The sequence below is a fragment of the Centropristis striata genome, chromosome 6, assembly GCF_030273125.1.
Source record: "Centropristis striata isolate RG_2023a ecotype Rhode Island chromosome 6, C.striata_1.0, whole genome shotgun sequence".
In the NCBI taxonomy this organism is placed as follows: Eukaryota; Metazoa; Chordata; class Actinopteri; order Perciformes; family Serranidae; genus Centropristis; species Centropristis striata.
The window spans coordinates 14,147,249-14,172,015 of NC_081522.1; the positions used below are offsets into that span (position 1 = coordinate 14,147,249).

The window sequence follows — 24,767 nt, forward strand, 5'->3', positions numbered from 1 at the left end:
ACCTTTCTCTCTCTCTCTCTCTCTCTCTCTCTCTCTCTCTAGGTGCAGTGTTTAGACAGACAGTCGCATGCAGTGACAGACAGGATAGTCTGGTGGCTTCGAGTGCCATTTGCACACAGGACAGGCACACTAAGAGGCTCCGTCTCCACAGCAGCACAGCACACACACTCCTGCTCCACAGCAGCCCTCTCCAGCGAGTATATGGACTTACTGCGACATTTGCCCTAATGGACAGACAGATGGACAGATGGACAGCACCACATGGAGAGAAAGAAAGGGTTGGATGGTGAGGGACAGCGTTGTGATTTCATTGAACTTTGCAGGCTAATCCTAGGGGGGAAAAGTATTAATCATCCTCTGTGTGTGTGTGTGTGTGTGTGTGTGTGTGTGTGTGTGTAGTCTCTTACCTCACAATAGTGCAATTCTATCTGGTGCTCTGATTGGCAGTCGTCCACTTTGATGTAGTTAAGCGTTCCTACTGTCCTCCGGCACTCTGGCTCCGTACCTTCACACATGCACACACACATTAAAATCAGAGCGTCCTGATTTTTTCAAAACAGTGTACCAGTCTTGCAGAGGTCACAGCTCTACTTACAGATCTCACAGCAGGTTGTTCCAATTTGGCTGACTTTCCCCTGAAAACAACCAGGAGAGAAAAATTAACTTTGTGACAGATACAGTGGTTCCAGAGGGGGATTATGGAAGATGGATGGAGGGCAGTTTGTGTAGCAGTCGTACCCCCTCGTCCAGGCAAGCCTGACGGTTGAAAGGAGGGCAGGTGGTCACTCTGGTTTGCAGGACAAGATCCCCTTTACTGTTTACCCCACAGGTATATAGGCTGCAACCGTCCTCGCTAGTGGTGTTCACCTGGAGTGAGAGACGTACACACAGACATATAGTACATTGTACTTATGTAGTATTCACATAGTATTTATGTATGCTGCCTTATTAATTCTTCTCCCACTTTTTTGAAATATACTAATATACAACATAAACGATTGTAGACAAAATATTCCATCTCTAATCTAAAAAACTTTATAAGACGTACGTTTCTTCTATTCTCTAAACGGTATTCTATTAATCTAAGGAACAAGTATTAAAGTGCAATACAGTATATATATATATATATATATATACATATAGTATAGCTTAGTGTAGTATATTATAGTACAGTGTAGTACAGCTCAAAATAATATATTTTAATAATACTTAAGAATGGTATAGTATGGTTTAATATAATGTAACATAGTACAGCATATTATAACACAGTATATTACAGTATAGTATAATGCAACACAGTATAGTGTAGCCTGGTAAAGTAGGAAATGAAAAATGATATAGCTGTATAATTTAGCATACATTAGTGGAGTATAGCACTTTATAATATATTATAGTATATTACTGTATAGTGTATTAAAACACAGAAGATTATAGTAGAGTATAGTGTTGTGTAGTATGGCATAGTTTTGTGAAGTATATAGTATAGTAATGTAAAGTAAAGAAGTGTAGAGTACAGTACAATATAATATAGTGTGGTATAATATAATGTAGTAAAGCAATGAAAGTATAGTATAGCATAACATAGCACAGTATAGTGTAGTATAAGTACAGCATAGTACAGTACAAAATAGTATAGTGTGATATGGCTCATAGCACAATATTACTTATGTATAGTACAGCATATAATAGTTTAGCTTAGTATAGCATATCATTACTTGGAGCAGTTTTTTGTAGCATAGTATAAAATGGTATGGTATTGTGTAGTACAACATAGCACAGCGCAGTATGGTGAAATCTGGGAATCGTTCAGGGTTCATGAGTAAGGCATTGTCTTTTCTGCTGAGCACCTACCTGCACACTGATCAATTTTCCATCAGGCCTTTGCATGAAGCACGCAGTGGGAACACATCGACCACAGCAAGCATCTTCCTCCTTTTGCAGAGTGTATCCCTATAAAAAAAATTGGGGTTAGTACTGTCTGTTCATTGACATATAAGGACATCAGAGGGATACTATTGTTAATACAGATACACAAATGTGCCTTGACTATTTTGTAATAATAAACAAGTCACTATTTACCTCTGTGATCCGAGGGAATCACGGAAAACGATGTGGCCACAATTCAATTATCAGTAGGAAGGAAATGTGGTCAGTGGATTAAAAAACATTTGATGAAAATGCCGGATGTTTGAATTCATTAGTTAGTCGTGATGATGATAATGAAGATGACAAATGATAATGGTGATAATAAAAGATAATGAGGGGATTACGGTTACCATGGGGCAAGTGGGACAACTGATTCTCCTGCAGGACAATTTGTATTTCCTCACTGCACCATCCAGTACCGAGCACTCACAGTGCGTACACACGTCCACCATCAGTCTCTCTCCTGCCTGCACAGACACAAACACAGGGAGCACTGAAAGGACTATTCAAAATGTTGTAATATGAAGAAGAGTGATTACTTTTCTGCAAAACGTACTCCTATCACAGTGTTGTTGAGGACACAGGCATCCATTGGAGCTGTGGGGGGGGGAAGGACAGCGTATTTAGTTGTCATTTATTAAACAGTACATTAATTAAACTCCAGGCTTTGAAAGGCCAGGTGAAGGTAACTAACACAGATGTGAGTGAGCCATCTGCTGGGCAAACACTGTAACTGTATTCAGTGTATAATGTGTGTGTGATTTTACTAAAAGGAAAGTCAGTGGAGTGAAAACTTGATTCCGGCATTTTAAATAATGTATGCTTGTTCAAGGGTGGTCTCCTATCTCACAATGTCACCCTGCTGTACCAAACAGTGTTGTTGTTTTGTTTGGAATTTTGTATGAATGTTTGTTTACCGCAGTAGCAGTGGGGACAGCAATCCTGGGTCTCGCAGCGTAACTCGGATCCCAGTGGGCAGGATGGAGTGTCCATAACAGAGCAGCTGACATTTGTCGCGGAGATGAACACCTCATCTTTCACTTTCACACACTGCTGTAACACACATTTATCATGTGGAGACTGCCATACGTCTCCCACCTATAAGCAGACACAGAGATGAGATTAAAATCAAATAAAAGCTGAATCAACTATATATACTTGGCCCCTTTTCTGTACATGCAGCTAGATATATATTGCTTAAGCAGGTTATTTTTAAAATACATTAAGCTGTATGTGAAATTATGCACATTACACCACAGAAAAGTTTCTTGAGGCAAGTATGATTTCTCTACACACGTACACGTCTGAACTTTTGTCCAACCAGTGAGTCTCCTCGCATTTCTCCCTCTGACTCCACACAGCTGTTCGGTGTGCACTTTCCACAGCACTCACCTAATGTTGGAGTGTATGTGGAGCCCTGGAATATATAATAAATATATAAGGATTATTGGTTATAGTAGCATAATGCAAACATTTATGCTTGGTGTGTGTGTCTCACCTGAGGGCACGTGCGATCACACACAGGCGGCGTACACTGAGCGATGTGCAGTGATGTGTCTTTGTCTTGTAGCTGGGTGCAACTGCATTTCTCGCATCCATCCTTCCATTCACTCCCCACTGGGTGAACGACACCACCCTCCACACACACCTGAAGAGATCATAAAACAAGATATTTTTAACGGTAAAAGCACAAATGCATAGATATTTTGAGACACTAACTCATTATTTTTGATACACTTGTTCATTATTTTGAGAAATGGTTTCATTTTTTTGTGATGCTCAACTCATTATTGTGAGATACTAAGCCATTATTTTAAGACACTAAGTCGTAATTCTGAGAAAGTGCGTAGTAATTATTATTTCCCCTAACATTGGTATAAATGGGTTTTCCATAAAAAATGGCAGCTGATACATTTAAACAAACACACAAACCTTGTCTGGCAGGCAGCTGGTTTCTGTGCAGCCACAGTCGTTGGTAGAGGAGGATGTGATGAACCCAGCAGGGCAGGTGTGGGTGGAGTTCTGGCAGTTGCACACACATTCAAACACGTCGCAGCACTTTGTGTTTTTCACCGACATTTTGCGATGTGCAGGGCAAGCAGGGGGAGCCTGAAGATCACACTCTTCCTTTTTGCAGACTGTGAGGGGGAGAAGAGATGAAGAGAAACATGTAAAAGAGATCACACGGTTGTGTGCTCTGTTTCATGTCTGTATGTGAGCCAGAGAAAAGTAGAGTCAGAACATCACAGAGAATGTATAAATGGCATACCACACTCGTGTATAGATTGACATTCCCCGGGATTTTTCAGAACCGCAGTCTGACCGTCCTCACAGCGGGGCACTTCAGGCCGGTCGCAAGTCACCAGATCACACACTATAAAGTCACAGAGTGAGACAGACTGTTGCAGCATCATAAAGGTGATCGAGGTTTATTCATGCCTGAGGTATAGGCAAATACAATACATTACAAAGTGGTTATATGCCAGTTTAAGTGATTATTGTTTGCTTTAAGTGAAGTGAAAATATAGTTAAAATTAGTTCTGCAAAAGTACCATACAAAACGTTACAAAATGAATGCAATGTTTTATTGGTGAACAACTGAATGGATAGATAATAATAGTTTATATTTCACAAATGTAATGTTTCCCCACTAAGACACTAAATTGACTCAAATTATATAATACCTGAAACAATTTCTACTTCAGTTCTAAGACAGCTCATAACAGCCAATAAGTGGAATACTGTTAAGGTTCTCCAATATGTATCAATACTTTACTTCATATATACAATGATAACTTATAATACTGCATTGTAATAATATATATTGTAAGATGCATCAGTAAACTAGTTAATAACGAGTCAAGAGCATCTATAAGACTATTAAACGTATACATTATTATAAGTAACAACTATGTTTTATGTCTGTTGTAGTGGATTAGAAAGTATTATGTGTTTTTATGAGTGTGGTCATAAAGCATTATAAATGCATTCTTATTCACTATGAACGCTCTCACAATGCACTACAGATGTGGTCTTGATAGAAAGTGTCATGCAGTAAATTACACTGAGCTTTATTTAGCTGCATTTGGGCTCTGATGTGTGAGCAATTTATTCTGAAGTTCAGCAGCAACCTTCCAAGACCTTGTCTAGTTGCAAATCAGACCTAGTTTCACACAGATATCATATTATATTATATTATATTATATTATATTATATTATATTATATTATATTATATTATATATGACACTGACACATCTGTTCTTCCCACTCCCATTTTATGAGGCTACTGTAATATCAGTATCTGGAAAATGAAACATTGTAATAATGTGTATTTTACATACCGCACTCATACTCTGGGCAGCACTTAGACTCTCTCTTCTCTCTCAGGATCTCACAGGGTCCACATACTGGAGCTTTAAACATATACAGATGATTCATTATCAAAATGATACAATTACATCATTTTTTTTTTTTTTTTTTTTTTTTAGCAAAACCAGACACTATAACAACATTAGCAGCAGTAACAGAAAGGATGCTTGCCTTTGACATCATTGCAAGGCCGGGCAGTGCAGTTGATGTGTTGTTGGTCCAAACACATGCAAATCAAACACGGGTTCTCATCTGGTACCCAACTCTGCATGTGCTGTACAAATAAATCAAACCATGTTCATTTGTATTGGTTGTATCAGAAATAAACACTAGAGGGCACTCACAGCACACTTTAATGGTGAACACTTCAGTGGTTGCCACATCCAATCCTATCAGCATGTGTTTCTCTAATTAAGAAGTTGATTTTGCATTATTCCCCCAGTAATATTTTTATTGTCTTCTCATGTGTCTCACCGTATACGTGCGTCCATGATGGTCAACACACTGACTGCATGCTTCTGGTGATACACACTGTCCGTGATGCAAAACCATTCCTCCAGTACAGAAACAGCCCTCAGTAGGTGTGTCCATACAGGATGACTCGTTACCCCTGGCAACCGACCAGTCGCCTGGCAACGCCTGTATGCTACCACAGTCCTCTACACACCCTGTCCGACATGCAACATACTCCATGGAGCTGGGGCACTTTAATGCTGTAACACAGACACAGATCAGGCAAAAGTTTAGGTTTAAGCTCAGAGCGTGTGTTAAACTGCATCCGCTGAATTGAAACTAACTTACGGCAGAGGTGGGGGCTCCTCCAGTCCACACACACACCGCTCTGTCTACAGAGGCGTGCATAGGCAGAGATAAGCTCACACACATCAGACTCCTCACATGCCTGCTCCTCACATTTTTCAAGGAATATCTGGACAGGAATATGCTTGTGGCATGGTTCAAACACCTCAGACCGTAGGGCCTGACATCCCATCGTTGCTCCAAGCATACACACTGCTGCCGTCTTCCTTGGCAGACACACACCATCCTCAGCAGCCACAGTCCAGTCTGAGATGAAGGCTGGCTGGTCAGCAGTCGAGCTGCCATTACGTAAAGATAGCACATTTAAATTCTCCTCCCCACAGGCACCTGAAGGAAAGATGTGGAGAGACGTAAGAGGTCAGAGGGAAGAGATAGTTGCTAGAATCAAATATAAAGAGACAAACAAGGCTGACTTTTTTTTACACTTTCAAATAAATTAGTAATTTTTTAAATTACCGCAGAGACCAGCAGTGCGGCCAGTGATGGAGTCAGTGATGGAGCTGAGCAGCATGATAGTAAACTCATTGCTCTTAGGAGTGAAAGTCAGGACGTAGCCGTGGTCTGACTTCAGCTGCAGCATCACTCCACCATAACGCACAAGCTCTAGGCCGAGGAACCGCCACGGCAGGTGAAGTTCTTCCTTATCAATCTCTGCCTGTTCAATCAAACAGATAGATAGTACATAACTGCAACACTTTTTCTCGCTCTCAAATTTTAGAAGGCTTTTTAGTCAGGTAACTCGCGTTTAAAATGTGTATTGCAACAGCAGTGTGGTGTCTAGAATCTGACCACATCACTCCCCGCAGACAATTTACATGAGATATTGAGACGTGATGAATAAATATATTTGACCCCAGCTGGAGCCTGCAGGTGGATGCTGGGGTGATAGTGGAGCTGAGCGAGCAGGCGCCAATACTGATGCAGGGCTGCAGTTGCATTCACAAAGCGAGGAGGGCTTGGGAATTTTGCAGCTTAGATAGTGTTGGGTCTGACTGCCGGTCAGTCAGACCTCTCCACCGAGTAGTTTGATGCAGCGAGGAAAGACACCAGGGAAGACGGTCAGTTTGTGGTATAATGCTCTATTCAAGCTTTATTGCGGAGTTTGCAAAGTGCGGAGATCACTCTTACAGAGATTACATAGAATGCATCTGTTCAACACAACACCCAAAGAGATCTGACTTTCTATCTACGGAGTCTCTTTTGCGAGTTCTATGTATCGCAAGCCCTTGTGGTTACGGCCCCCACCCTCGTTATCTGCACGTTGTGTGACTTCTTGTTTTGTACCAGTCACATTTTGTACTATTTGCACCCAAGTGACCATCTTAGAGCCTGCGGCCCTTGACTACGCTTCAGTATTTACACTCACAATAGCTTAGATATATATATATATATATATATATATATATATCAGATATAGTATGTCTTCATAGACTTAATGAACAGTTTAGGTGCTGAGACCCTGACCAGAAACACACACAGCTTACCGTCATATCACCCTTCAGCAGCAGTTTGTGCGACCCGTGGATCACTTCCACTTCTTTCATGCAGACCTGGTAGTAATTCGCTGAGTCCTCACAAGGCCCGCTGCGGAGTTTGACCTCTGACCCTTCATTGATGCCTTTGCTGACAGTGAGAAGTGTATAGGAGCACGAACCCTGCCCATCCAGTCGAAGCGCCAACCCGTCAAACCTCACCACATGATTGGTGGAGCTGCCCATACACATGCCTGGAGCAAGAAACATGTGATCCGTTAACAGTCGGTATAAATAGACTGGAATGCCAGTCTCCAGCTCTCATTGTTAACAGGCCATGAGGGAAATGATATCCACTTAATATAGACATGTTAAATGTGATGCTAGAAACTTCAGAAGCTATTTGATCCCTTTGATGTACATACAAGGGCATTCCCAGTGGCAGTCACAGGTCTCCTGGACTCTGACAGGTGGCATGTTGTTTCTGCAGGCCGGCGGCTCCAGTCTGTCACAGCTGACTTTGTGGTTCTGCACTGTCACTGCCCCACTGGGGTGGCACAAGAGAGAGTGGCAGCCGTCCTCCAGCAGCCATGACTCACCAGGCTGAAACACATGAACAGACAATTCATCACAAGTAATGCTGTAATGGCGGCAAAGGGTCGCTCTACTGCTCTAATTTATAATCGACCTTAGCAGACATTACTCACCTTTCTCACATTTCCGCTATCATCAACACACATTCCTGGTGGACCAGCTGAAAGAAAACATCCAATATCCTCATTTTCAATATATCATTATGATAATATGATGATAATGATGATACTAAAAACTGTTTTATTTCAGACGTATTTGTTTTTACTTGGAAAAAAGTAAACTGTGTGTGTGCCTGTAAGCACCTCTGCAGATTCTCTCTGTGTAACTATGGTCCAGAGTCAGCAACATCAGTAATTGGTCCATGCTGTTCAAGTTCAGAGTGTTGTCTTGGTTCCCGTGTTGACCAAGCTCAAGCAGCTCACCCTTGTCATAGCCCCGTCCAACCCCAATGGGGAACACTGACACACCTGAGAAGAGACTCTCATCAGTGCTTCTAAACCAGATTTATGACAGAGGAAGATAGAGGATGGAAACATAACAAAGACGCAACAACAACTAACCGATTATGAACTGAGGTATCATATGGAAATCATTCTCGTGGTGACTTAATTACCTGCTGCCAGTGCCTCGTTAGTTGCTTCTTTGACATCATCAGCTGATTTGTCAATCACCAGCATCACCACAGCCTTGGCTACACCGACTCTTCCACCACTGACTGGCGAGATGGCCGTCTGCACAGCGAATCGCAGCGCAGAGCCTGCAAATAAACTGGGCAGTGAGTGTGTGTGTTTGTCTGCTTTAATGTGTGTGTGCATATTAGTTTACGTACTCATTACCTAGTGTGGGTGCACTGGCGGTCCTGCTGGGTATGCTCTCCACCAGTTCCAAGAGGTGGGATTTGCTCTGTTCCTCCTTCCAGGTGAGCTCTGCTGTGTTGGTGTCCCCATACTGAACCACACTCACCTGTGTGCCATTCAGCCCTGCATACAGAAACAAGGAGTTAAATCAAAGAAGAATTGCAGTGTAGGGATACAATGATACAAGATGTTTTCTTGAATAAGCACAAGTAATACACACCTTTAACATACTACAAGTAATTTTCATGTGGTTATGAAACAGTCCCAAATTACAGTAATACTAATTCATCTTTTTGATCTTACATGAGCAATTGACAACAAATAAATGACCAGGAAACATTGGGTGACCACTCAGCACTGAGTAATTATCTAAATTTCTCTTAGATAACCAAATTAATAAAATGAGCCCCCCTCCTTCTTTTTATCTTATTTTAAAATATCTTTATGAAAGATTAGAAACAGGACTAGTAGGGCTAATAACAATACTATACATTAATGAAATGCCTACATTAAAAATGTAGGCATTTAGGGGCTGGGTCATACCTACCTATGTCAGCATTATTGATGAAAGCTTTGACAAATGTCTTCATGTCCTCAAGCTGCTCTCCAGCCCTCAACAGGAACAGCACATCCACAGGCTTCTTACACGGCACTGTGCAAAGATACTCTCAAAAATTAATACAGGCTATGGATAATTAATTAAATACAGGCCAGTACTTCTTGTGGACTGAATGATGGAAGCAAGCGTGTCTTCTGTACCTGAGGGTGGCAGGCTGGCAAGTGTTGGGAAAACCAGTGGTGGCAGTGTAGGAGAGCGGGGCCTGACTGTGGTGTGAGTGATGTTGACAACACGGTGCACCAGTGTCGTCAGACCCCTGTAGTCATCAACAAACATCGGCCGATGAGGGGAGCTGAATGGTAGTAAGTCAATCTCACGGATTTTTGTGCCAACACCAATAGGATACACTTGTGTGTGGGTGCTTGTAGATGGCGGGCGTGTCACTGTGTCAGTAGGTGGGTTTTCTGTCACGAGGAAGACCAACTGAGGAGTGGTGGGGCCAGGTGAAGGCTGGACCGTAGCAATTTCTTGAAAAGTTGTCGCAATAGCTGCGCCTGTGTTCGTCTGGCTTCCACCCCTCCAACGAATCTCCCTCAGGTGTTGCAGGAGCAGCGTCCTCTGCCGCCTCAACTCCCAGCGGCGGATCTCCACAGTGACCGTTACTGAGTACTGGATCACAGTGATGCGTATAAACTCCTCCTTCTCCGTCAACTGTGAGATAACTTCCTCCAGGAAGACGAGCGACTTATTAAAGTTGGCCTCGCCGACTGCATCAGAGCCTTCTATGATGAATGTCACATCTTTGACTGGAGAGAGGGAAGAAGGTGATGTGGTGACAGGAGACAGGCTGGAGGGAGATGTGGATGTAGGAGTGTTGGGGAGGTGTTCTGTGGGGTTGGGCTCGAGACGAGGAGCTAGGGTTGTGGTGGTCGTGCTCTGCGGAGCTTTACCAGGAGTGGACTTTGGTGTTGGAGGTTTCGCCCCCTCAGGCTCCATCCCCAAGGTGCAGAGGTAATCTGTCACCTCTAACAGACGATCAGGCAGCTCAGCTGTGCTGCTAAGCACATAGGCCCTGTTTTCTGGGTTAACCTTGGTGATGTCATTTATCTGCCCCATGTTTACCCCAGGACCCAGTGCTACTGTCAGGGTGGTGATGACTTTCTTGCGAAGCATCTTGACGAGGGCACGGACAGGGCGAGGGTTGGCGCTAGCAGTCAAGATGATGGCAACACGGCCAGCATTGTCACGCTTGTTCTTGTCATAGATGTTGATAACCAGATATTTGACAGCCTCATCCAAGAAGGCTGCATCCCCTCCGGTGTAATGCAGCTCACGCACAGTCTTCTTAAACAGCCACTTCTGAACCTGCATGAATAAATTAGAGAGGAAAACGGAAAGATCAAGCAACCAGGCGAAGCAGCAAAGCAGCTTATTTTTTAGCTGAATTTGAATGATCAATAAAGTAGGAGGTGCACAGAATGCTCCATGCAGCACTGCATATTTGTGCAAGAATACACACATGCCCACTTTATGTTTATCTACCTGCAGATCATATGTTTTGACTCCAGAGTGGTAAAGCAGCACTGTGGCTCGAGTGTGAGCTGAGCCCATTCGGAATCGTTCCACTACTCCCAGAATAAAGTCTTTTGTTGCCTGGAATTCTTCTTCGCTCAGGGCTTCTGAACCATCCAATAGGAATGCCAGATCCATGGCACGGTCACATGTGCCCTCGGGCATCAAGGTGGTGAAGGGCAGGGTTGAGAAGGTGGCATAGGCAGATGTTGGTGTGGGAGTGGTGGACATGATGGAGGAGGCACAAACTTCACAGCTCAGTGTGTTGCTGTCACAGTGACTTCAGAAAAGAAAATACAAAGCAACTTAAAATGTGCAAAGAATTCAATCACAACTAAGTAATGCCCAGTCCAAAATATGCAGACTTGAGTGTTTGAGTGCAGTACCATATCTTGCAATGGTCCGGGTCATCATGGTTCAGGATGACCTTTTTGCCGTGGGAAATTCTCTGACCCTCGTGGATACACACCTGACACTTAGAGGGATCTACACAACGCATAGCCACCTCATCCAGTAGTTGGCCTGTAGGAAAAATAAGGCTGATTTTAATAATTCATTATATCTATACTGTATGATGCTGTGTGCTGTAATATTTTGCATTTCTAAGTGTTGTCCAGTGAGTATTTTTGGCACCTGGGGGACAGTTGGCATGGCATCCTTCCACACATGCAAGTGAACATTGGAGGGGATCTGGGTGCTGGCAGGTGATCGGACAGGCAGGGCCACAAGCATTATACCTCCACTGGCATAACTCCTCCTCTCCTCCTGGACTCCTGGGGTTCAGCTCCTCACAGCTCATGGCTAAGGAAACAAAAGTTAAATACACACATCTTATTAATAACCATTTTTGACCATTCCTCACTACATGGGTATTCTTCAAAATCAATAAAATCTATGACCTGCATAATAAAGTATTCAGATGTGCAGAAACACAAGTTGAGTACTGTTAGAGCGTAAAGCTTTTACAGCTTCTACCTCTCACCCGGGTTATTTTTCCTAAACTTGGTTTACAAAACACGCAGGACAAATGAATAAAGTCAACCATTTATTGAAAGAATCATATCCAAATGCAATGCTCAGCGCTGGACTCTGCCAAGTGACCCCGATGGCACCACAGGCCAGAGTGATTACAAAAAACCTTAATGTTACACACAGCTTCTTGGATTTTTGGCGAAATCCCGGACAATGGGTGGGCTCTTTAACGCAATTGGTCAATTTGGAAATTATATGCACTGGTTACCACCCATTAACCAAACATCTGGGGATTGAACATCTCACTGATCTTTCAAACTTTATGTGTGTGTGTTGTTGTCTGCTGAAGCTTCACATCCTATCCTGTGCTCCCCCATGCATACCTTTCCCTGAACTCTGACCTCTCCTAACCGTAAATGACCAGTCCTGTCAGTGTATGACCCAGGTCAAGTCAGAATTTTAAGTCTCAGGCAACCTGAGTACCCCCGCTCCCACAGTACAAGAAGAGTAGATATTTAGAACATCACTTCTGAGTACCAGAGTATAGATCTTTGTCTGTGAAAAACAAGAACCTGATGCCAGAACTAAACCCCCAGAAAAAAATTCCCATTCAGATAGAAGAGCTGTTAAAGTGTTAACTTTAGCTACTAATACAAAAGGTGTCATGTGGGAGAACAATAGCAGAACTGTAATGTGGTGGTGTTGTGAATGTATCATGTTAAGGGTTATAAAAAAATGAGAAGTTCTGCATGGGAGGTAACTTGAGTCTCAGACAGAATTATTTCATTATTAGCTAATGTTATCATTACTATTTTTTTTACTGGTTTAGCTTGGTCAAGCAGCCATGATGTGTTTATCTGACAACAAACTATATATTTGACTTGAGTAATGGAGATATTCTTCTTCACACTTACGGCAGAGATCATTGGATCTCCAGCTGATGGATACGCCGATCTCTGAACAGGCCTGAGCGTAGGCCGCGATGACATCACAGAAGCATGCGCAGTCGCCCACTGATGGACAAGAGCATGCTGCCTCCACACACATCTCTACATATGGCTCTGCATCCACCTAGACACACAGGGAAATGTTGAGAGAGGACCCAGTGCATTAACCTTGTAATGTGTCTGGTCTGGAGTTACACTCACCTGGCTGTTGCATTCTCTAAAGAGAGGACCAGTGATCAAACGACATGACTGCTCCACTGTTACCAGTTTGGCAATGTTGTCATTACAGGGCGCAGGTATCTATACACACAAGAACACACACAAATTAGTGTGACAGTATCTTCATCTAAGGCTATACTAGAAATTGAAAAGTTATTCATTTTAGAATCAAACTGGTGTTTTTGTATTTTTCTGAACATTAACTACAAATCATATTACTTTACACGATGGCAAACCATTGTCCAAAGCATGAATTACATTTTAAGATTGATTTCCAACCTTCCAGGCCGCCACTGGTTTCTAATTAGTATGGTACCATACTGAACTTGCCTGAGGTAGATAATCCATCACAGTAAACATATTGTGCTTCATTAAATGTATCATCTTGCCTATTGACAGCCCATCCAGTATACTTATACGTGCCCAAGTGCTTGTTCCCAAGTGCCCCAGATCTGGGTGCGAAAACAGGCCAATGTATAGAACGTTATTGAATGTAGTCACATCAAAAGCTGGTCATATAGTCAAAGCCAATTTGCAATGTGCAATTTTAGCACAGTGTTGCTTTAATACAACATCGGACCTTACCTGTGTTACATCGGCACAGCTGGGAACAACCTTCCAGGAGTTCCCAAAGTGTAAGGAGTCAACCTCCAGCTGGTTGTTACTGCTCATCAAGTCGTTGTTGACATTACCATCAAAGTTACCACACAGACCACACACCCGGCCCTACATGTAGGAAAATGTATGTAAGAAAAAGAAAATTATAACATACTGTAAATACAATAAAATAGGTTAAATCAGTCAAAAGTAGTGTTTTAGCATTTAATTACCCTGTATGTGGCTGAGATGTGAACCAGGAGGCGAGTTCCCTTGTCCCAGCTGAGGGAAATGTCTTTCCCCAGCAGCACGGTGTAAAACTGACCAGACTGCACAATCTCTACCTGTGAGCTCTGCAGCACCGGCCTCTTCATTTTCACCTATGAAAGAGGTCAAGTTAGGGTCAGGAGTTCAGGTTGGAAGGATCATAGTCAATTCTAAAGCAGAATGCCAGACATCTGACATCTGACCTTTGGTTGTGTCTGATAAGTTTGCTGCTTTCCTAATTGCAGTTCTTTCATAGTACACAAAAGTCACTGTGTGTGCATGACACACTGAAGCACATAACTACTGTATGTTTATGAATATGTTACCTCTCCATGTTGCATTACAATCAACCCTCCCTGGTAGGAGATTGTTATGGCTTTTGCACAGCGATGTCCCACAATTCCACAGGCCTCATTCTCCACCAGCACTCTGAATGAACCCTCTTCTCCATTACACATATCCTATTGATAAAAAAAAGTAAGAAAAAGAAGAAAAGCAGAGAGAGCATAGAAAGATGTAATGAAAGTTATGCATGTTGCATTTTTATGTTTGACACCTTTGCACTGTTCAATCCATCCTGGATATCTTTTTTATAACTATGTCTCTTACCTGGACCAGGACATATTGGCAGAGACCAGGAAAGGAGTATTTGAGGCCATCAAAAGTGATGTAATGCCCCTCCCCCACAGTGCGGCACACACCATCACAAGCCTTCTTTGTGCAGCGCCACTTCCTGTTCTCACACACACTGTAAACGAGAAAGCCTGTTAAGCGAGCACAGTGCAGGTATTTCCCTTCATTGTCAAGTATGCAAACAATCATATTACCAGGTGTTACAGTCCACAGAGATAGTCTGTCCTGATGCGTATGGCCTGTTGTTATGGTAACAGGGACACTCTTTCGGTGCAATGCAGTCTCTGCGGTGACGTACCTGAAATCAATCCACTTATCAATCAGCATGTTCTATTTTAGAGTTTGGTGCTTTATCTACAACACACACACACACACACACACACACACACACACACACACACACACACACACATTACACAACACCTACTGTGCCGGGTGGACAGAGGCAGCCAGGGATGCAGGCGAGGCTGACACAGGGCAGATCCAGATTCTGGCAGGTTCTGGCACACTCAAGGCCTTTTTCTCCCGCATCACACTCCGTACGGATTAAGGGAGGAGAGCACTGGGCCGATCGGCGCTCTGTAATCACAAAAACAAACACCAATATGTGGTTACATGAAGTTGCCGATCAGTTCCTAAAACGCAAAATGAAGTAGGAACTCAGCATCAATATAATAAAGCTGTTAAACTTTAATTTATGAGTAAAACAGGATTCTTATCTTTCAACACACTGTCCTGACCCCGTTGTTCACTGAATACAAAGGCATCAAAGTCTCATATTAAAGGAATACTTCACCCCACAATAACCATTTATACATAACATTCTCCTCGAATTTACCTTGAATATTTTAAGAAACCATTCAAATTCTTACAATTTAAAAAACATCCACATAAACTGTCTCCTGCGCAATTTTGCTACTTGTTCAGGTGTGAAACTGTTGCAGAATTGTTTGGGGAAAAAATGTGGTTTTAGTGAAAATGAATGTGTTTGGGAGTAATGGATTTTACTGCACAAGATCTTTAAGAGTTTGTGAATTGATGTTTTGCATTTGTTTAAAATGTACCCCATTTACTTTGAAATCATGAAGAATTTTTTGGATTCTTTACCCACCGTGGAGTCTAAAAGTTTTGTGAAAGGCAGCACAGGGTGAGTAATTGATATACAAATGATCGTATTAGGAATAAAGCAATCTATTAAATACAAATGTTCATATGAAAGATACCATATGAATAATGGACTTAAGACATCACAAAACACATAGACATTCAATAGAGTCCCGTAAATATTGAAATTGTACCTCTGGATGGTGCCAGGTCATCGTCATAGAAGAGGTCAGACAGTAAAGTACTCATTTCAGGGGAGCTACAGTGCATGGAGCCATTCTCACAGTAGCTTCACACACAAGAAAAGCACAAAAAAAGAAGATTTATCCATGAAACGCAATTAGCATGGGATAATTAGTCTCTGAATACACACATGCACAGTCACTGACCAGATGCTGCTGTGATCTGCGTAGACATCATTAGGCTGGTAAAGCTGTCCATCGTGCAGGCAGGTGCACTGGTCGGCTGTCACACATTCCCCAGAGTCGCTCAGGTACTTTCCAGCAGGACAAAAACAGCCCTCCTCACAAACCCTCTCTCCCTCACAGCCTGCCTCAGCGCCAGACAGAGCACGGCACGTCCGGTCACACACACTCCCACAGGCCTGATACACCTGGCCTCCAGTGCACTCCAGCTCTGACAAAGTCAAATCAGGAAATGATTCTCAGGACAACTGTATTTTTATCTGTAAGAAATAGTATACCGTCCATTTACATTTCTGGAATCATGATTGATCTTTGTGTGGTTTGTAATTTACTCTTAATGATACAAATATTCAATAGACACATTTATACGTGGTGGTATCCTGACATTCACCTACTTAAAAGAACAATATGTATTTTTTACTGCTAGGGGCCTCTCAATCGAAAAAACAACAAAAGACGTTTTTTAAATTATTTTATGCTTTCTTGTAAAGTGACCTTGGGTGTTCTGAAAGGCGCTTATAAATAAAATGGATTATTATTATTATTATTATTATAATGACATGAGAAGTAGCGTGGGATCATGGGAGTTGTTGTCTTTACCACCATTGCTATTTCTCTGATACGCTTCTCCTGTTTCTCGCTTCTCTAGATTCCTTCAGTGTTCATTGTTCAGGAGGTTTTTACAGGGAGCCGTATTATTGCAGAGGTCTCCTCCACTCCAAAACAAACAGGTGAAAAAATGTAGGCTATATATGTTCACTGTGTGCACATAAATGATCAACTGTAAATGAGTTCAGCATGAAAGTTACCGCAGAGCGAGGGAGACCTCCAGTTGAGTAGCACTCCTCTAGCCGTGCAGGCAGCTGCGTAGGCAGACAGAGCAGAGCAGAGGCACTCCTCACTGTCCACACACGCACACACATCATAACGGCAGAACCGCTGGAATGGACCCGGATTCACCAGATAGTGGCAAGCACTGAACACGTCCGACATCATCACTGAACATGCCTCTTCTGCAAAACGCACTGAAAGGTGCAGAAGGGAGTAGATGTAAATTTTTCTGTCATTTTTCTCGAGATGTGTGGATATATATGGGTGTGTATACCTCTTTTGGGGTTAATAGCACATGGATCAGTCTCATGTTTGTGGGAAGATTCACAGTCTCCGTTAATCCTCCATGACTGGCTGAATGCCAGAGGACCCGCCTCAACCAGACCAGATCCAGACAGGAAGTCATCACCTTGGTTACCATTAAAGTTACCACAGAGGCCGCAAGTCTGCCCTGCCCACCGTGGTCCCAGCTGGGGAGGTGGACAGAATACAGTAAAGTAAAGTTGCTAATCTTTTCATTTACTGTCTGTACCATTACAAAAAAAGATCCATTGAAACTTTAACCTTTAAAAGAACGCGGCCTCGGCCATCCCAGTCCAGACGAAGGTCATCTCCAAACTTTACATGTACAGAAGACTGCACAGATCTCTGGATATGCAGATGGCCTGTAAATGTACACACACGGGAAATAGTTAACTTTAACATAACATTGATGTAAACATTAAAACAGTTACCACTCCATCAAATATCTAACATTATGGTGCTGATAAAAAAATATCACAAATAGACTAATCCCAAGAAGTCAGTTTGACAAAGATGGATTCATTGTTATTTGATGTTTATAACTGGATATCCTCTTGGTCTACCAGGATGGAAACATTTTTTTGTATCTTAACAATGTTTTGTGTGAGAGAACATTTCTACCAGTAAAACAAAAAAAAGTCAGATAAGTCTTGTGATGAAAAAAAACCATCTTGAAAGACTTAGTTATCTAGAAATAATTATTCACTTATTTCGAGACAGTACAAAAAAAAACTTTCTCAAAGGATACTAACTAAATTTTTGAGATACTGTATTATCTTTTCTTATTATTTTTTTCATCACATCGGCAGAGATGGGCTTTTACAGTTTTGTCCTCTTCAAAATGTAATAGTTTAAAGTGTGAGCTTGTGCTTTCTCTGACCTTAGTATAAGTATAATACCATATACAGTACAACATGTTTAAAGGCTTGAATTAATTTTAATCTTATTTGCTATTCTGCCAAAGTGCATTACCATGATGCATTGGGGTCTGGATGTCCATGCTGTTGACAGAGACAATTCCTCCGTGCTTCAGCTTCACTGTCATGTCATCCAGAGAGGACAAGCTGAGTGTCACTGAGCGTGTGCACACAGCATCCTGATCATCTCCACACTGAAACACAATACCGACAGCAAAAATACTGGAGATTGAAAGCAGCTAGTGGTAGGAAAGTATCATAAAATAAAAAATCATAAAAACATCCATTACCTGTATGTTCTCAATAATGACAGAAAATGCGTTGTCTGCACAGTCTTTTGCCAGTAGATACTGACAATGACCAGTGAAAGTGAAGAACTTGTTGTCAAAGGTCTTGAAGTGAGACTGGCCCACCACCAAGCATTCACCTACACCCAGAAATCAAAGACATAACAACAGTAATCAACAACATGGGACTTTATTTACCGGTAGAATGTGTATGTTAGTGCATTGTGAATACTGTGCATCTCTCTCACCAGGGCAGCCTTCATTGGTGCATTCCCAGGAACCGTGACGGCACACACTGCAGCGAAGAGACAATAAATTGAGCAAGAATTGCATTTTTTATTTTCTGCATCTGTGCTTTTATATATATTGTGCCATCACCAGGTGTTGCAGTCCTGAGAGATAGTGGACCCTGGAGGGAAATGACGTCCCATGTGCGTACAGGAACACTGAGATACCTCCACACAGCGGTTACCATCCAAAACCTTACCCACTGAGAAACAAACACATCATCTTACAAGTGCTCGTGACAGAGCAACAGAGAGTGAGGAGGGAGATGTAGTGAGTGGGAGATTACCAGGGCATGTACAGCCATCCACACAGTCTTCCTTGCAGACCTCCTGGATGTTGAGACTATGGCAGGTTGTTGAGCAGGACTTGGTGCATTCACTGTACTGCATCCCAATTGGACACTTGGGTACTAAACACACAAACACACACAGTTGGATTATAAATGCGACTTCATAGCTTGCAACTACCTTCTTACTAATTGACAAACTCACAGCACTGGCTCTCTGCCAGCCAGCCATGAAGGAGTATCCCATGGGCGTGGCATGTGCGGGCGTACTCCAACAGGATTGGACAGTAACAGTCCTCTCCATTCTTCTTGTCACAGTGACACGCCTCCTCCTGACACAGCAACAGGAACGCCTCAGGAGAGACTAGGTGGGAACAGTGCAGGAACACACTCGATGTCTGCAACACGCTGCAGCTGGACAAAATCTATGCAAACACACATGCAAAAGTTTAAGGGTTAAAGTTTAAGGTACGTGGTTAAGTAAAGCGGTACCAAGACTCTAGTTGCTCATGACGTTATTATTTTTTGAGCTGCTGTGCCTCATCAGCAGGAAGAGTGGGGTAATGGATTCTGAAAATGACATTTGGGTATCTGGAGTGACTAGCAACCCACAAATCATTAAACTTTAAAAAGAGCATTATGGGCTACAATAGTGTAATTGTGAAGGATTTTGATCATTTGAACACCACAAAAGGTGTTAGGAAAACAGAAATAAAAGTCAGTTTTAACACAGTACTGTATTGATGAAGATATCCTAAACTCTCAGCTTATATTTTTACTTTGTCTTGACAAAGTAGCTGGGCTTCATGTAGTCTTTGTCAGAATACATGAAGCTCAGTTACATATTGATTGAGCACCTATTTCCTTCAGAGACACAGGAAATATATCAGACTTGCTTGCTGACATCCGGTGGCTTCACACTAACATGTAACATTTACTGGTTTCATCACACGTGGGTGTTCCTGTGGTACAAAATGTTCTTGCCAAAACTGGCTGATTTTTTCATATCAGCCAACCCACATGGACTACAGTAAACATGTTACAGATCTGCTCCCACACCTGTCAGATCTATTTGCTTACCAGCTGTTCTTTTTAATGAAAAACACTGTATATGAAAGCCCATTTACAATGAGAGAAATAATGATGAGTGATTAAAAAAAAGTGATGTTTCTAATAGTAAATTAAAAGTGGAAGACACAAGTTAAAGTTTGACTAAATCATAAGTCTGAGAATTTTGGGCACTCATTATGTTTTTTATCAGATAGTTGAAAGAAAAAAGATGATAGGAAATGAGGCGAGATAAAGTGGGTAATAACACAGAGGTGCAAAACAAGGAGGCTGTGGTCAATAGTTGGCACCTTAACTCTGAGGCCACCAGGGTTTTTTTTAATCATTTTGTACAGCAAAATCTCCATTTTATAATTTAAAATGATTAGATATTTAGCACAATTTCAGTAGTTCCAATCCAATCCAATCCACTTTATTTATATAGCACAATTTTAGCAAACACAAGGTTTCCAAAGTGCTGCACAAACAATAGATAGATAACACAATACAAAGAGATGTAGTAAATAATAGAACAGTAAGATGCAATAAGATAAAATAAATTAAAAATGGGATAAAAATAAATAAAATAAAATGTAAAATGTACTGCCCGCAAAAAATAAAATATGCATGTATACAAATAAAAACGTAAAATCAACACTCTACGTGGTGAGGTGGGTTTTAAGAAGAGATTTAAATTAATTCAGTCATAATACCAGATCCCTTTTATATAATGTACTGTACCAAGGCAAATTATAACGAACAAAGTCATAATTACAATATAATACATTAGACAGAAGGATATATTAAATGCCGAGAGAGACATATGCACAGTTAGTAAGTGCAAGTGAGCTGCAGTTGAAGGTTTTTGCACAGTTAAACACAGATCGAATGCCAAATGCTTTTAGACCAAAAGTTCAGATGCTGTCATGCCTTATTGTGTGTCTATCTTTATTTGTGCTGCCTCTAGGAATCAAAGGAAGCACCTGTTCATTTTCAGGTTGTTTGAGTACATGTAAAATGTAATCACATCCTTACAGATGTCCTATAGATGTATGTGTGTGTGTGTGTGTGAACTGTCTTCTCACCGCTGAAGTCTCTTTTGTGCTGTTACAGGACTGGCTGGGATTTGAGACACGTCGACATGACTGATCAGCCCCCTTCACTGCCCACGAATTTGCGAAATCATAACTGTCCTCTGTTAGGAATCCTTAAAACACACACACACACACACACACACACACACAGACACACAACAACATGCACATAAACGAGTTGACAGATTTCTCCTTAATCTCATCCTACCACGACTGTTCCTCTTGCTTTCTTTTACCTTGTTATCTTTTCCTGTACTGAGCTTCCTGTTGCTGAGTGGTAGTGACTCAAATCATTTCCTAGATTCCAGTAATGACATGCCACATGTCCCACATACGCACAGTTCTAGACCTTTTACTCCATCCATTTGCTTATGCATGTGCATATGATCTTACCTTCCTGAGCGGTATATTCATCAGCTGATACGGAGTTAAAGTTGCCACAGAGGCCACAGGTGCGGTTGGAATGGTGTTTGGTCAGCATTAAGGCAATGTTGGCTGCATTATCAATGGTAACAGTGAAGCCAAATTCCTCACTCCAGAGCTTATAAAAGCCGAGCTCTGAGCCAACAAACACAGAGTGAGATGCATAGGGCACAGATAGTCTGCAAAAAAAAAAGAAGAAGAGGTACACATCAAGCTCCTCCATAATCATAACCACAATATGGGGGATTTTTCTGCAATGAGTAAATATGAATGCTAACCTAATTTATGATGTTTGCACGACAACTGAAATATTCTATTACTAAACCTTGTCTCTCCTTGTGTGAGCCGTCCGTCTGCAGAAAGGTGCAGCTCAAAGGCGTCCCCCAGAAACAAAGTGACTCCAGTTCTTTTACCATTAACAAAATCACCTGAGGATAGAAACACACATTTATTGTATTATCAAATCTTTGTGTGGCAAAACAATCAAATAGTCAATTTTCAGTACAAGTACAAACACTGTTTCAGTACATACATCTAAGTGAGAATCAAACCAATTGCAGTGCTGCACTGAATGAGCATCAGACTCTATTAGAATTCAAATCTGTTTGTTTCTTTATTGAATTGTCTGAGTGTGACTCACCCAGCAGTGTGAAGGAGCGATGGCTGCAGTCTCCAGCCAGCAGGTAGCTGCAGTCTCCAGGAAACTCATATAAAACCCCATCGAACGTGTGAACATGGTGTCGTCCGAACAGACTACATCTCCCTGTCACACCTGCCACGCAAGCTGAACACATGCAAAGTACACTAATATGCAACTGACTGCAGAAGTAGGACATGAGGGTATCTTTTCCGAAACATTTCACACATTAATAGCCTTTAAGACAGTTTCACTTTTGAGTGCAAATAGGAATAAAGTATTTGGATATTCTGTGATGCCACACTCACCTGTCAGATGAAGTAGAACCCAAATTTCTAGCAAATACCTCTTCATACACACCTGAAATACATAAATGCCCCATTATCACTACCATCACATATACTGTCATCTTCCTCCTAATATTACATTACTGTGTGCTGTGCACATACTGTTCAAAAAATGATCCAAACTCCAGTTAGTCCTACCTGCATGGCTCCAGTTAATCCACAGAGTTGTAAAGAAAAGGCAAACACAGTCCAAACTCAGGGAATCCAAATGTTGAAGTTTAGACCTCACACAGTTAAGGCATAATGATACAGAGTGGTGGTCTGTGTCAAACACATGCTAAACTGAGTTGGTCAAATGATCAAGCACCCTGGAATCTCTATTTTATAGCAAAGAACGCCCAGATTGGCTTTCCTTTAAGACCCCTCCCTTGATCAGGTTATGTCAAAAAGGGCAGAATATCGCTTCGTCCAAACCTCATCGCCTGCAGACTGACACCATCAAAAACACTCTGCAGAACAATACCAGGATATGCCCACTGATCGCCTGGCTGAGTGATTAGTCTACACAACCCAAACAATTCTTGGGGAAAACACACTCACTGGCGATATCTCACGCAATAACAGTGCCTTGGTGGCGCACATACACATGACTAAGCTGTGCCAAAATTAAACACACACACACAATGGGAACATGTACGGATCAACACTCTCAGGTGCAAACTTCACCTATCAGTGTGTGTCCAAGTATATGCCAATACAATGTTTTCATTAGACCTCTCCTGACTGATGTTGGGCAAAGCTGTGCTGGAAATGACAGCACTCCACAACCATGATAAAGTTATAAGCTGTCTGGTACCAACCATAACACGTAAGCCAACACACTCTGTACATGTCCACACAGTCCTGAGGGTCTAATCATTTTATATTTAGTGTTGGGTGTTGGCCATGGGTGTTTGAGTGCTTTAAGAAAAGGGCACAGGTTTTACTAATAACATCAACCATGGCTCTGTTTTACCTAAGTGTCCCACTAGCTGTGGCAGTTTGACAGTGACAGTAAGTCAGCAATGACAATAATGCTTGTTATTAGTGTTGGTAATTAATGTTGGTGAGCCAGTAATACATAGGCCACTCATGGGTTTCTATCTAATAAGTCATAAAGTCTGCCGTCACAAATGTTAGTAAATCATTATTAAAGGGTTGAGAAAGTGAGTTGTCCACCTACTAACAAATCATTAGCAAAAATAAACGAGTCTTCTGCATGTTTTTATATGAATAAAGTCAGTAATAAAGTCGTTTTTTGCACAACAATCTATCAGGTCAGCAGTTGAAAATGTTAATACATTATTGTTATGCATCCAAATACTCTAATGCTTTCCCAAGAGATAAGCATCAAATGTCTTACTGGTGAAGTTCTTATAAATGCCAAAATATTAATAACCAATCAATTAATAAATAATGTATTATGCATTATATTGCAACAGGAATGGTTTGAAAGCTTGACGGAGACAATCAACATGAATACAAATACTAAAATAGATTTAATTACAAATAGTAAAGCTGATGTTTTGAACGATGGGAGGTTGGTCAATTATGTGTGCGTGCGTGCATGCGTGCGTGTGTGTGTGCTCTCTGTCTGAGTGAGAGGTGGCTCGCGCGGACATGCTCGTGCACCGTGTTCATTCATGTACAGTATATTCAATCCGTGAACGCGCCGTTCTTATTCTGAGAGAATTACGTCATCGCATAGCCCAGGGTGCTGCAGGAACTTGCGTTCAAAAAGCCCACAGCAGGCTACTGTTCATGCCATTGCTCTCCTATTGTATGCAGGAGAGACGCACGCTGACCATAGCCTATAGACCCCCTATTACATCTATAGGGTACCATTTGAAAATGAAGCACAGTTATCTAGAATCTTAGTTGGAGACACTAAAGATATCGGAAATTATGCAAAATAACTTGAAAATGATTGCTTAGTCTCACGAATGCTAATCCAAGCCCCTCTATAAGAAAAATGATGACTAGTATGGTGATTAA

General features: G+C 41.7%; 1 protein-coding gene across 1 annotated transcript; it reads right to left on the reverse strand.

Annotated features, from left to right (window-relative positions):
* Positions 1-23,110, reverse strand: vwf (von Willebrand factor). Its single transcript, XM_059334947.1, has 53 exons — positions 22,932-23,110; positions 22,755-22,806; positions 22,450-22,593; positions 22,135-22,237; positions 21,780-21,988; positions 21,378-21,499; positions 19,451-19,670; positions 19,246-19,368; positions 19,050-19,161; positions 18,920-18,966; positions 18,675-18,811; positions 18,440-18,578; positions 17,729-17,829; positions 17,439-17,634; positions 17,143-17,358; positions 16,298-16,544; positions 16,103-16,197; positions 15,232-15,383; positions 14,999-15,102; positions 14,781-14,919; positions 14,498-14,632; positions 14,138-14,284; positions 13,893-14,033; positions 13,290-13,388; positions 13,056-13,212; positions 11,803-11,970; positions 11,556-11,691; positions 11,140-11,449; positions 9,798-10,962; positions 9,586-9,690; positions 9,018-9,161; positions 8,795-8,938; positions 8,484-8,648; positions 8,295-8,341; positions 8,013-8,190; positions 7,600-7,841; positions 6,572-6,770; positions 6,098-6,442; positions 5,771-6,009; positions 5,468-5,570; positions 5,269-5,340; positions 4,196-4,300; positions 3,859-4,064; positions 3,425-3,574; positions 3,227-3,343; positions 2,844-3,024; positions 2,483-2,523; positions 2,277-2,393; positions 1,852-1,950; positions 739-867; positions 596-635; positions 408-505; positions 1-224 (listed from the first exon to the last, which is right to left on the reverse strand). Exons 1-53 carry the CDS (start codon positions 22,935-22,937, stop codon positions 39-41), a joined length of 8,574 nt encoding a protein of 2,857 aa, XP_059190930.1. The 5' UTR covers positions 22,938-23,110; the 3' UTR covers positions 1-38.
* Between the last annotated feature and the right edge of the window lie 1,657 nt (positions 23,111-24,767).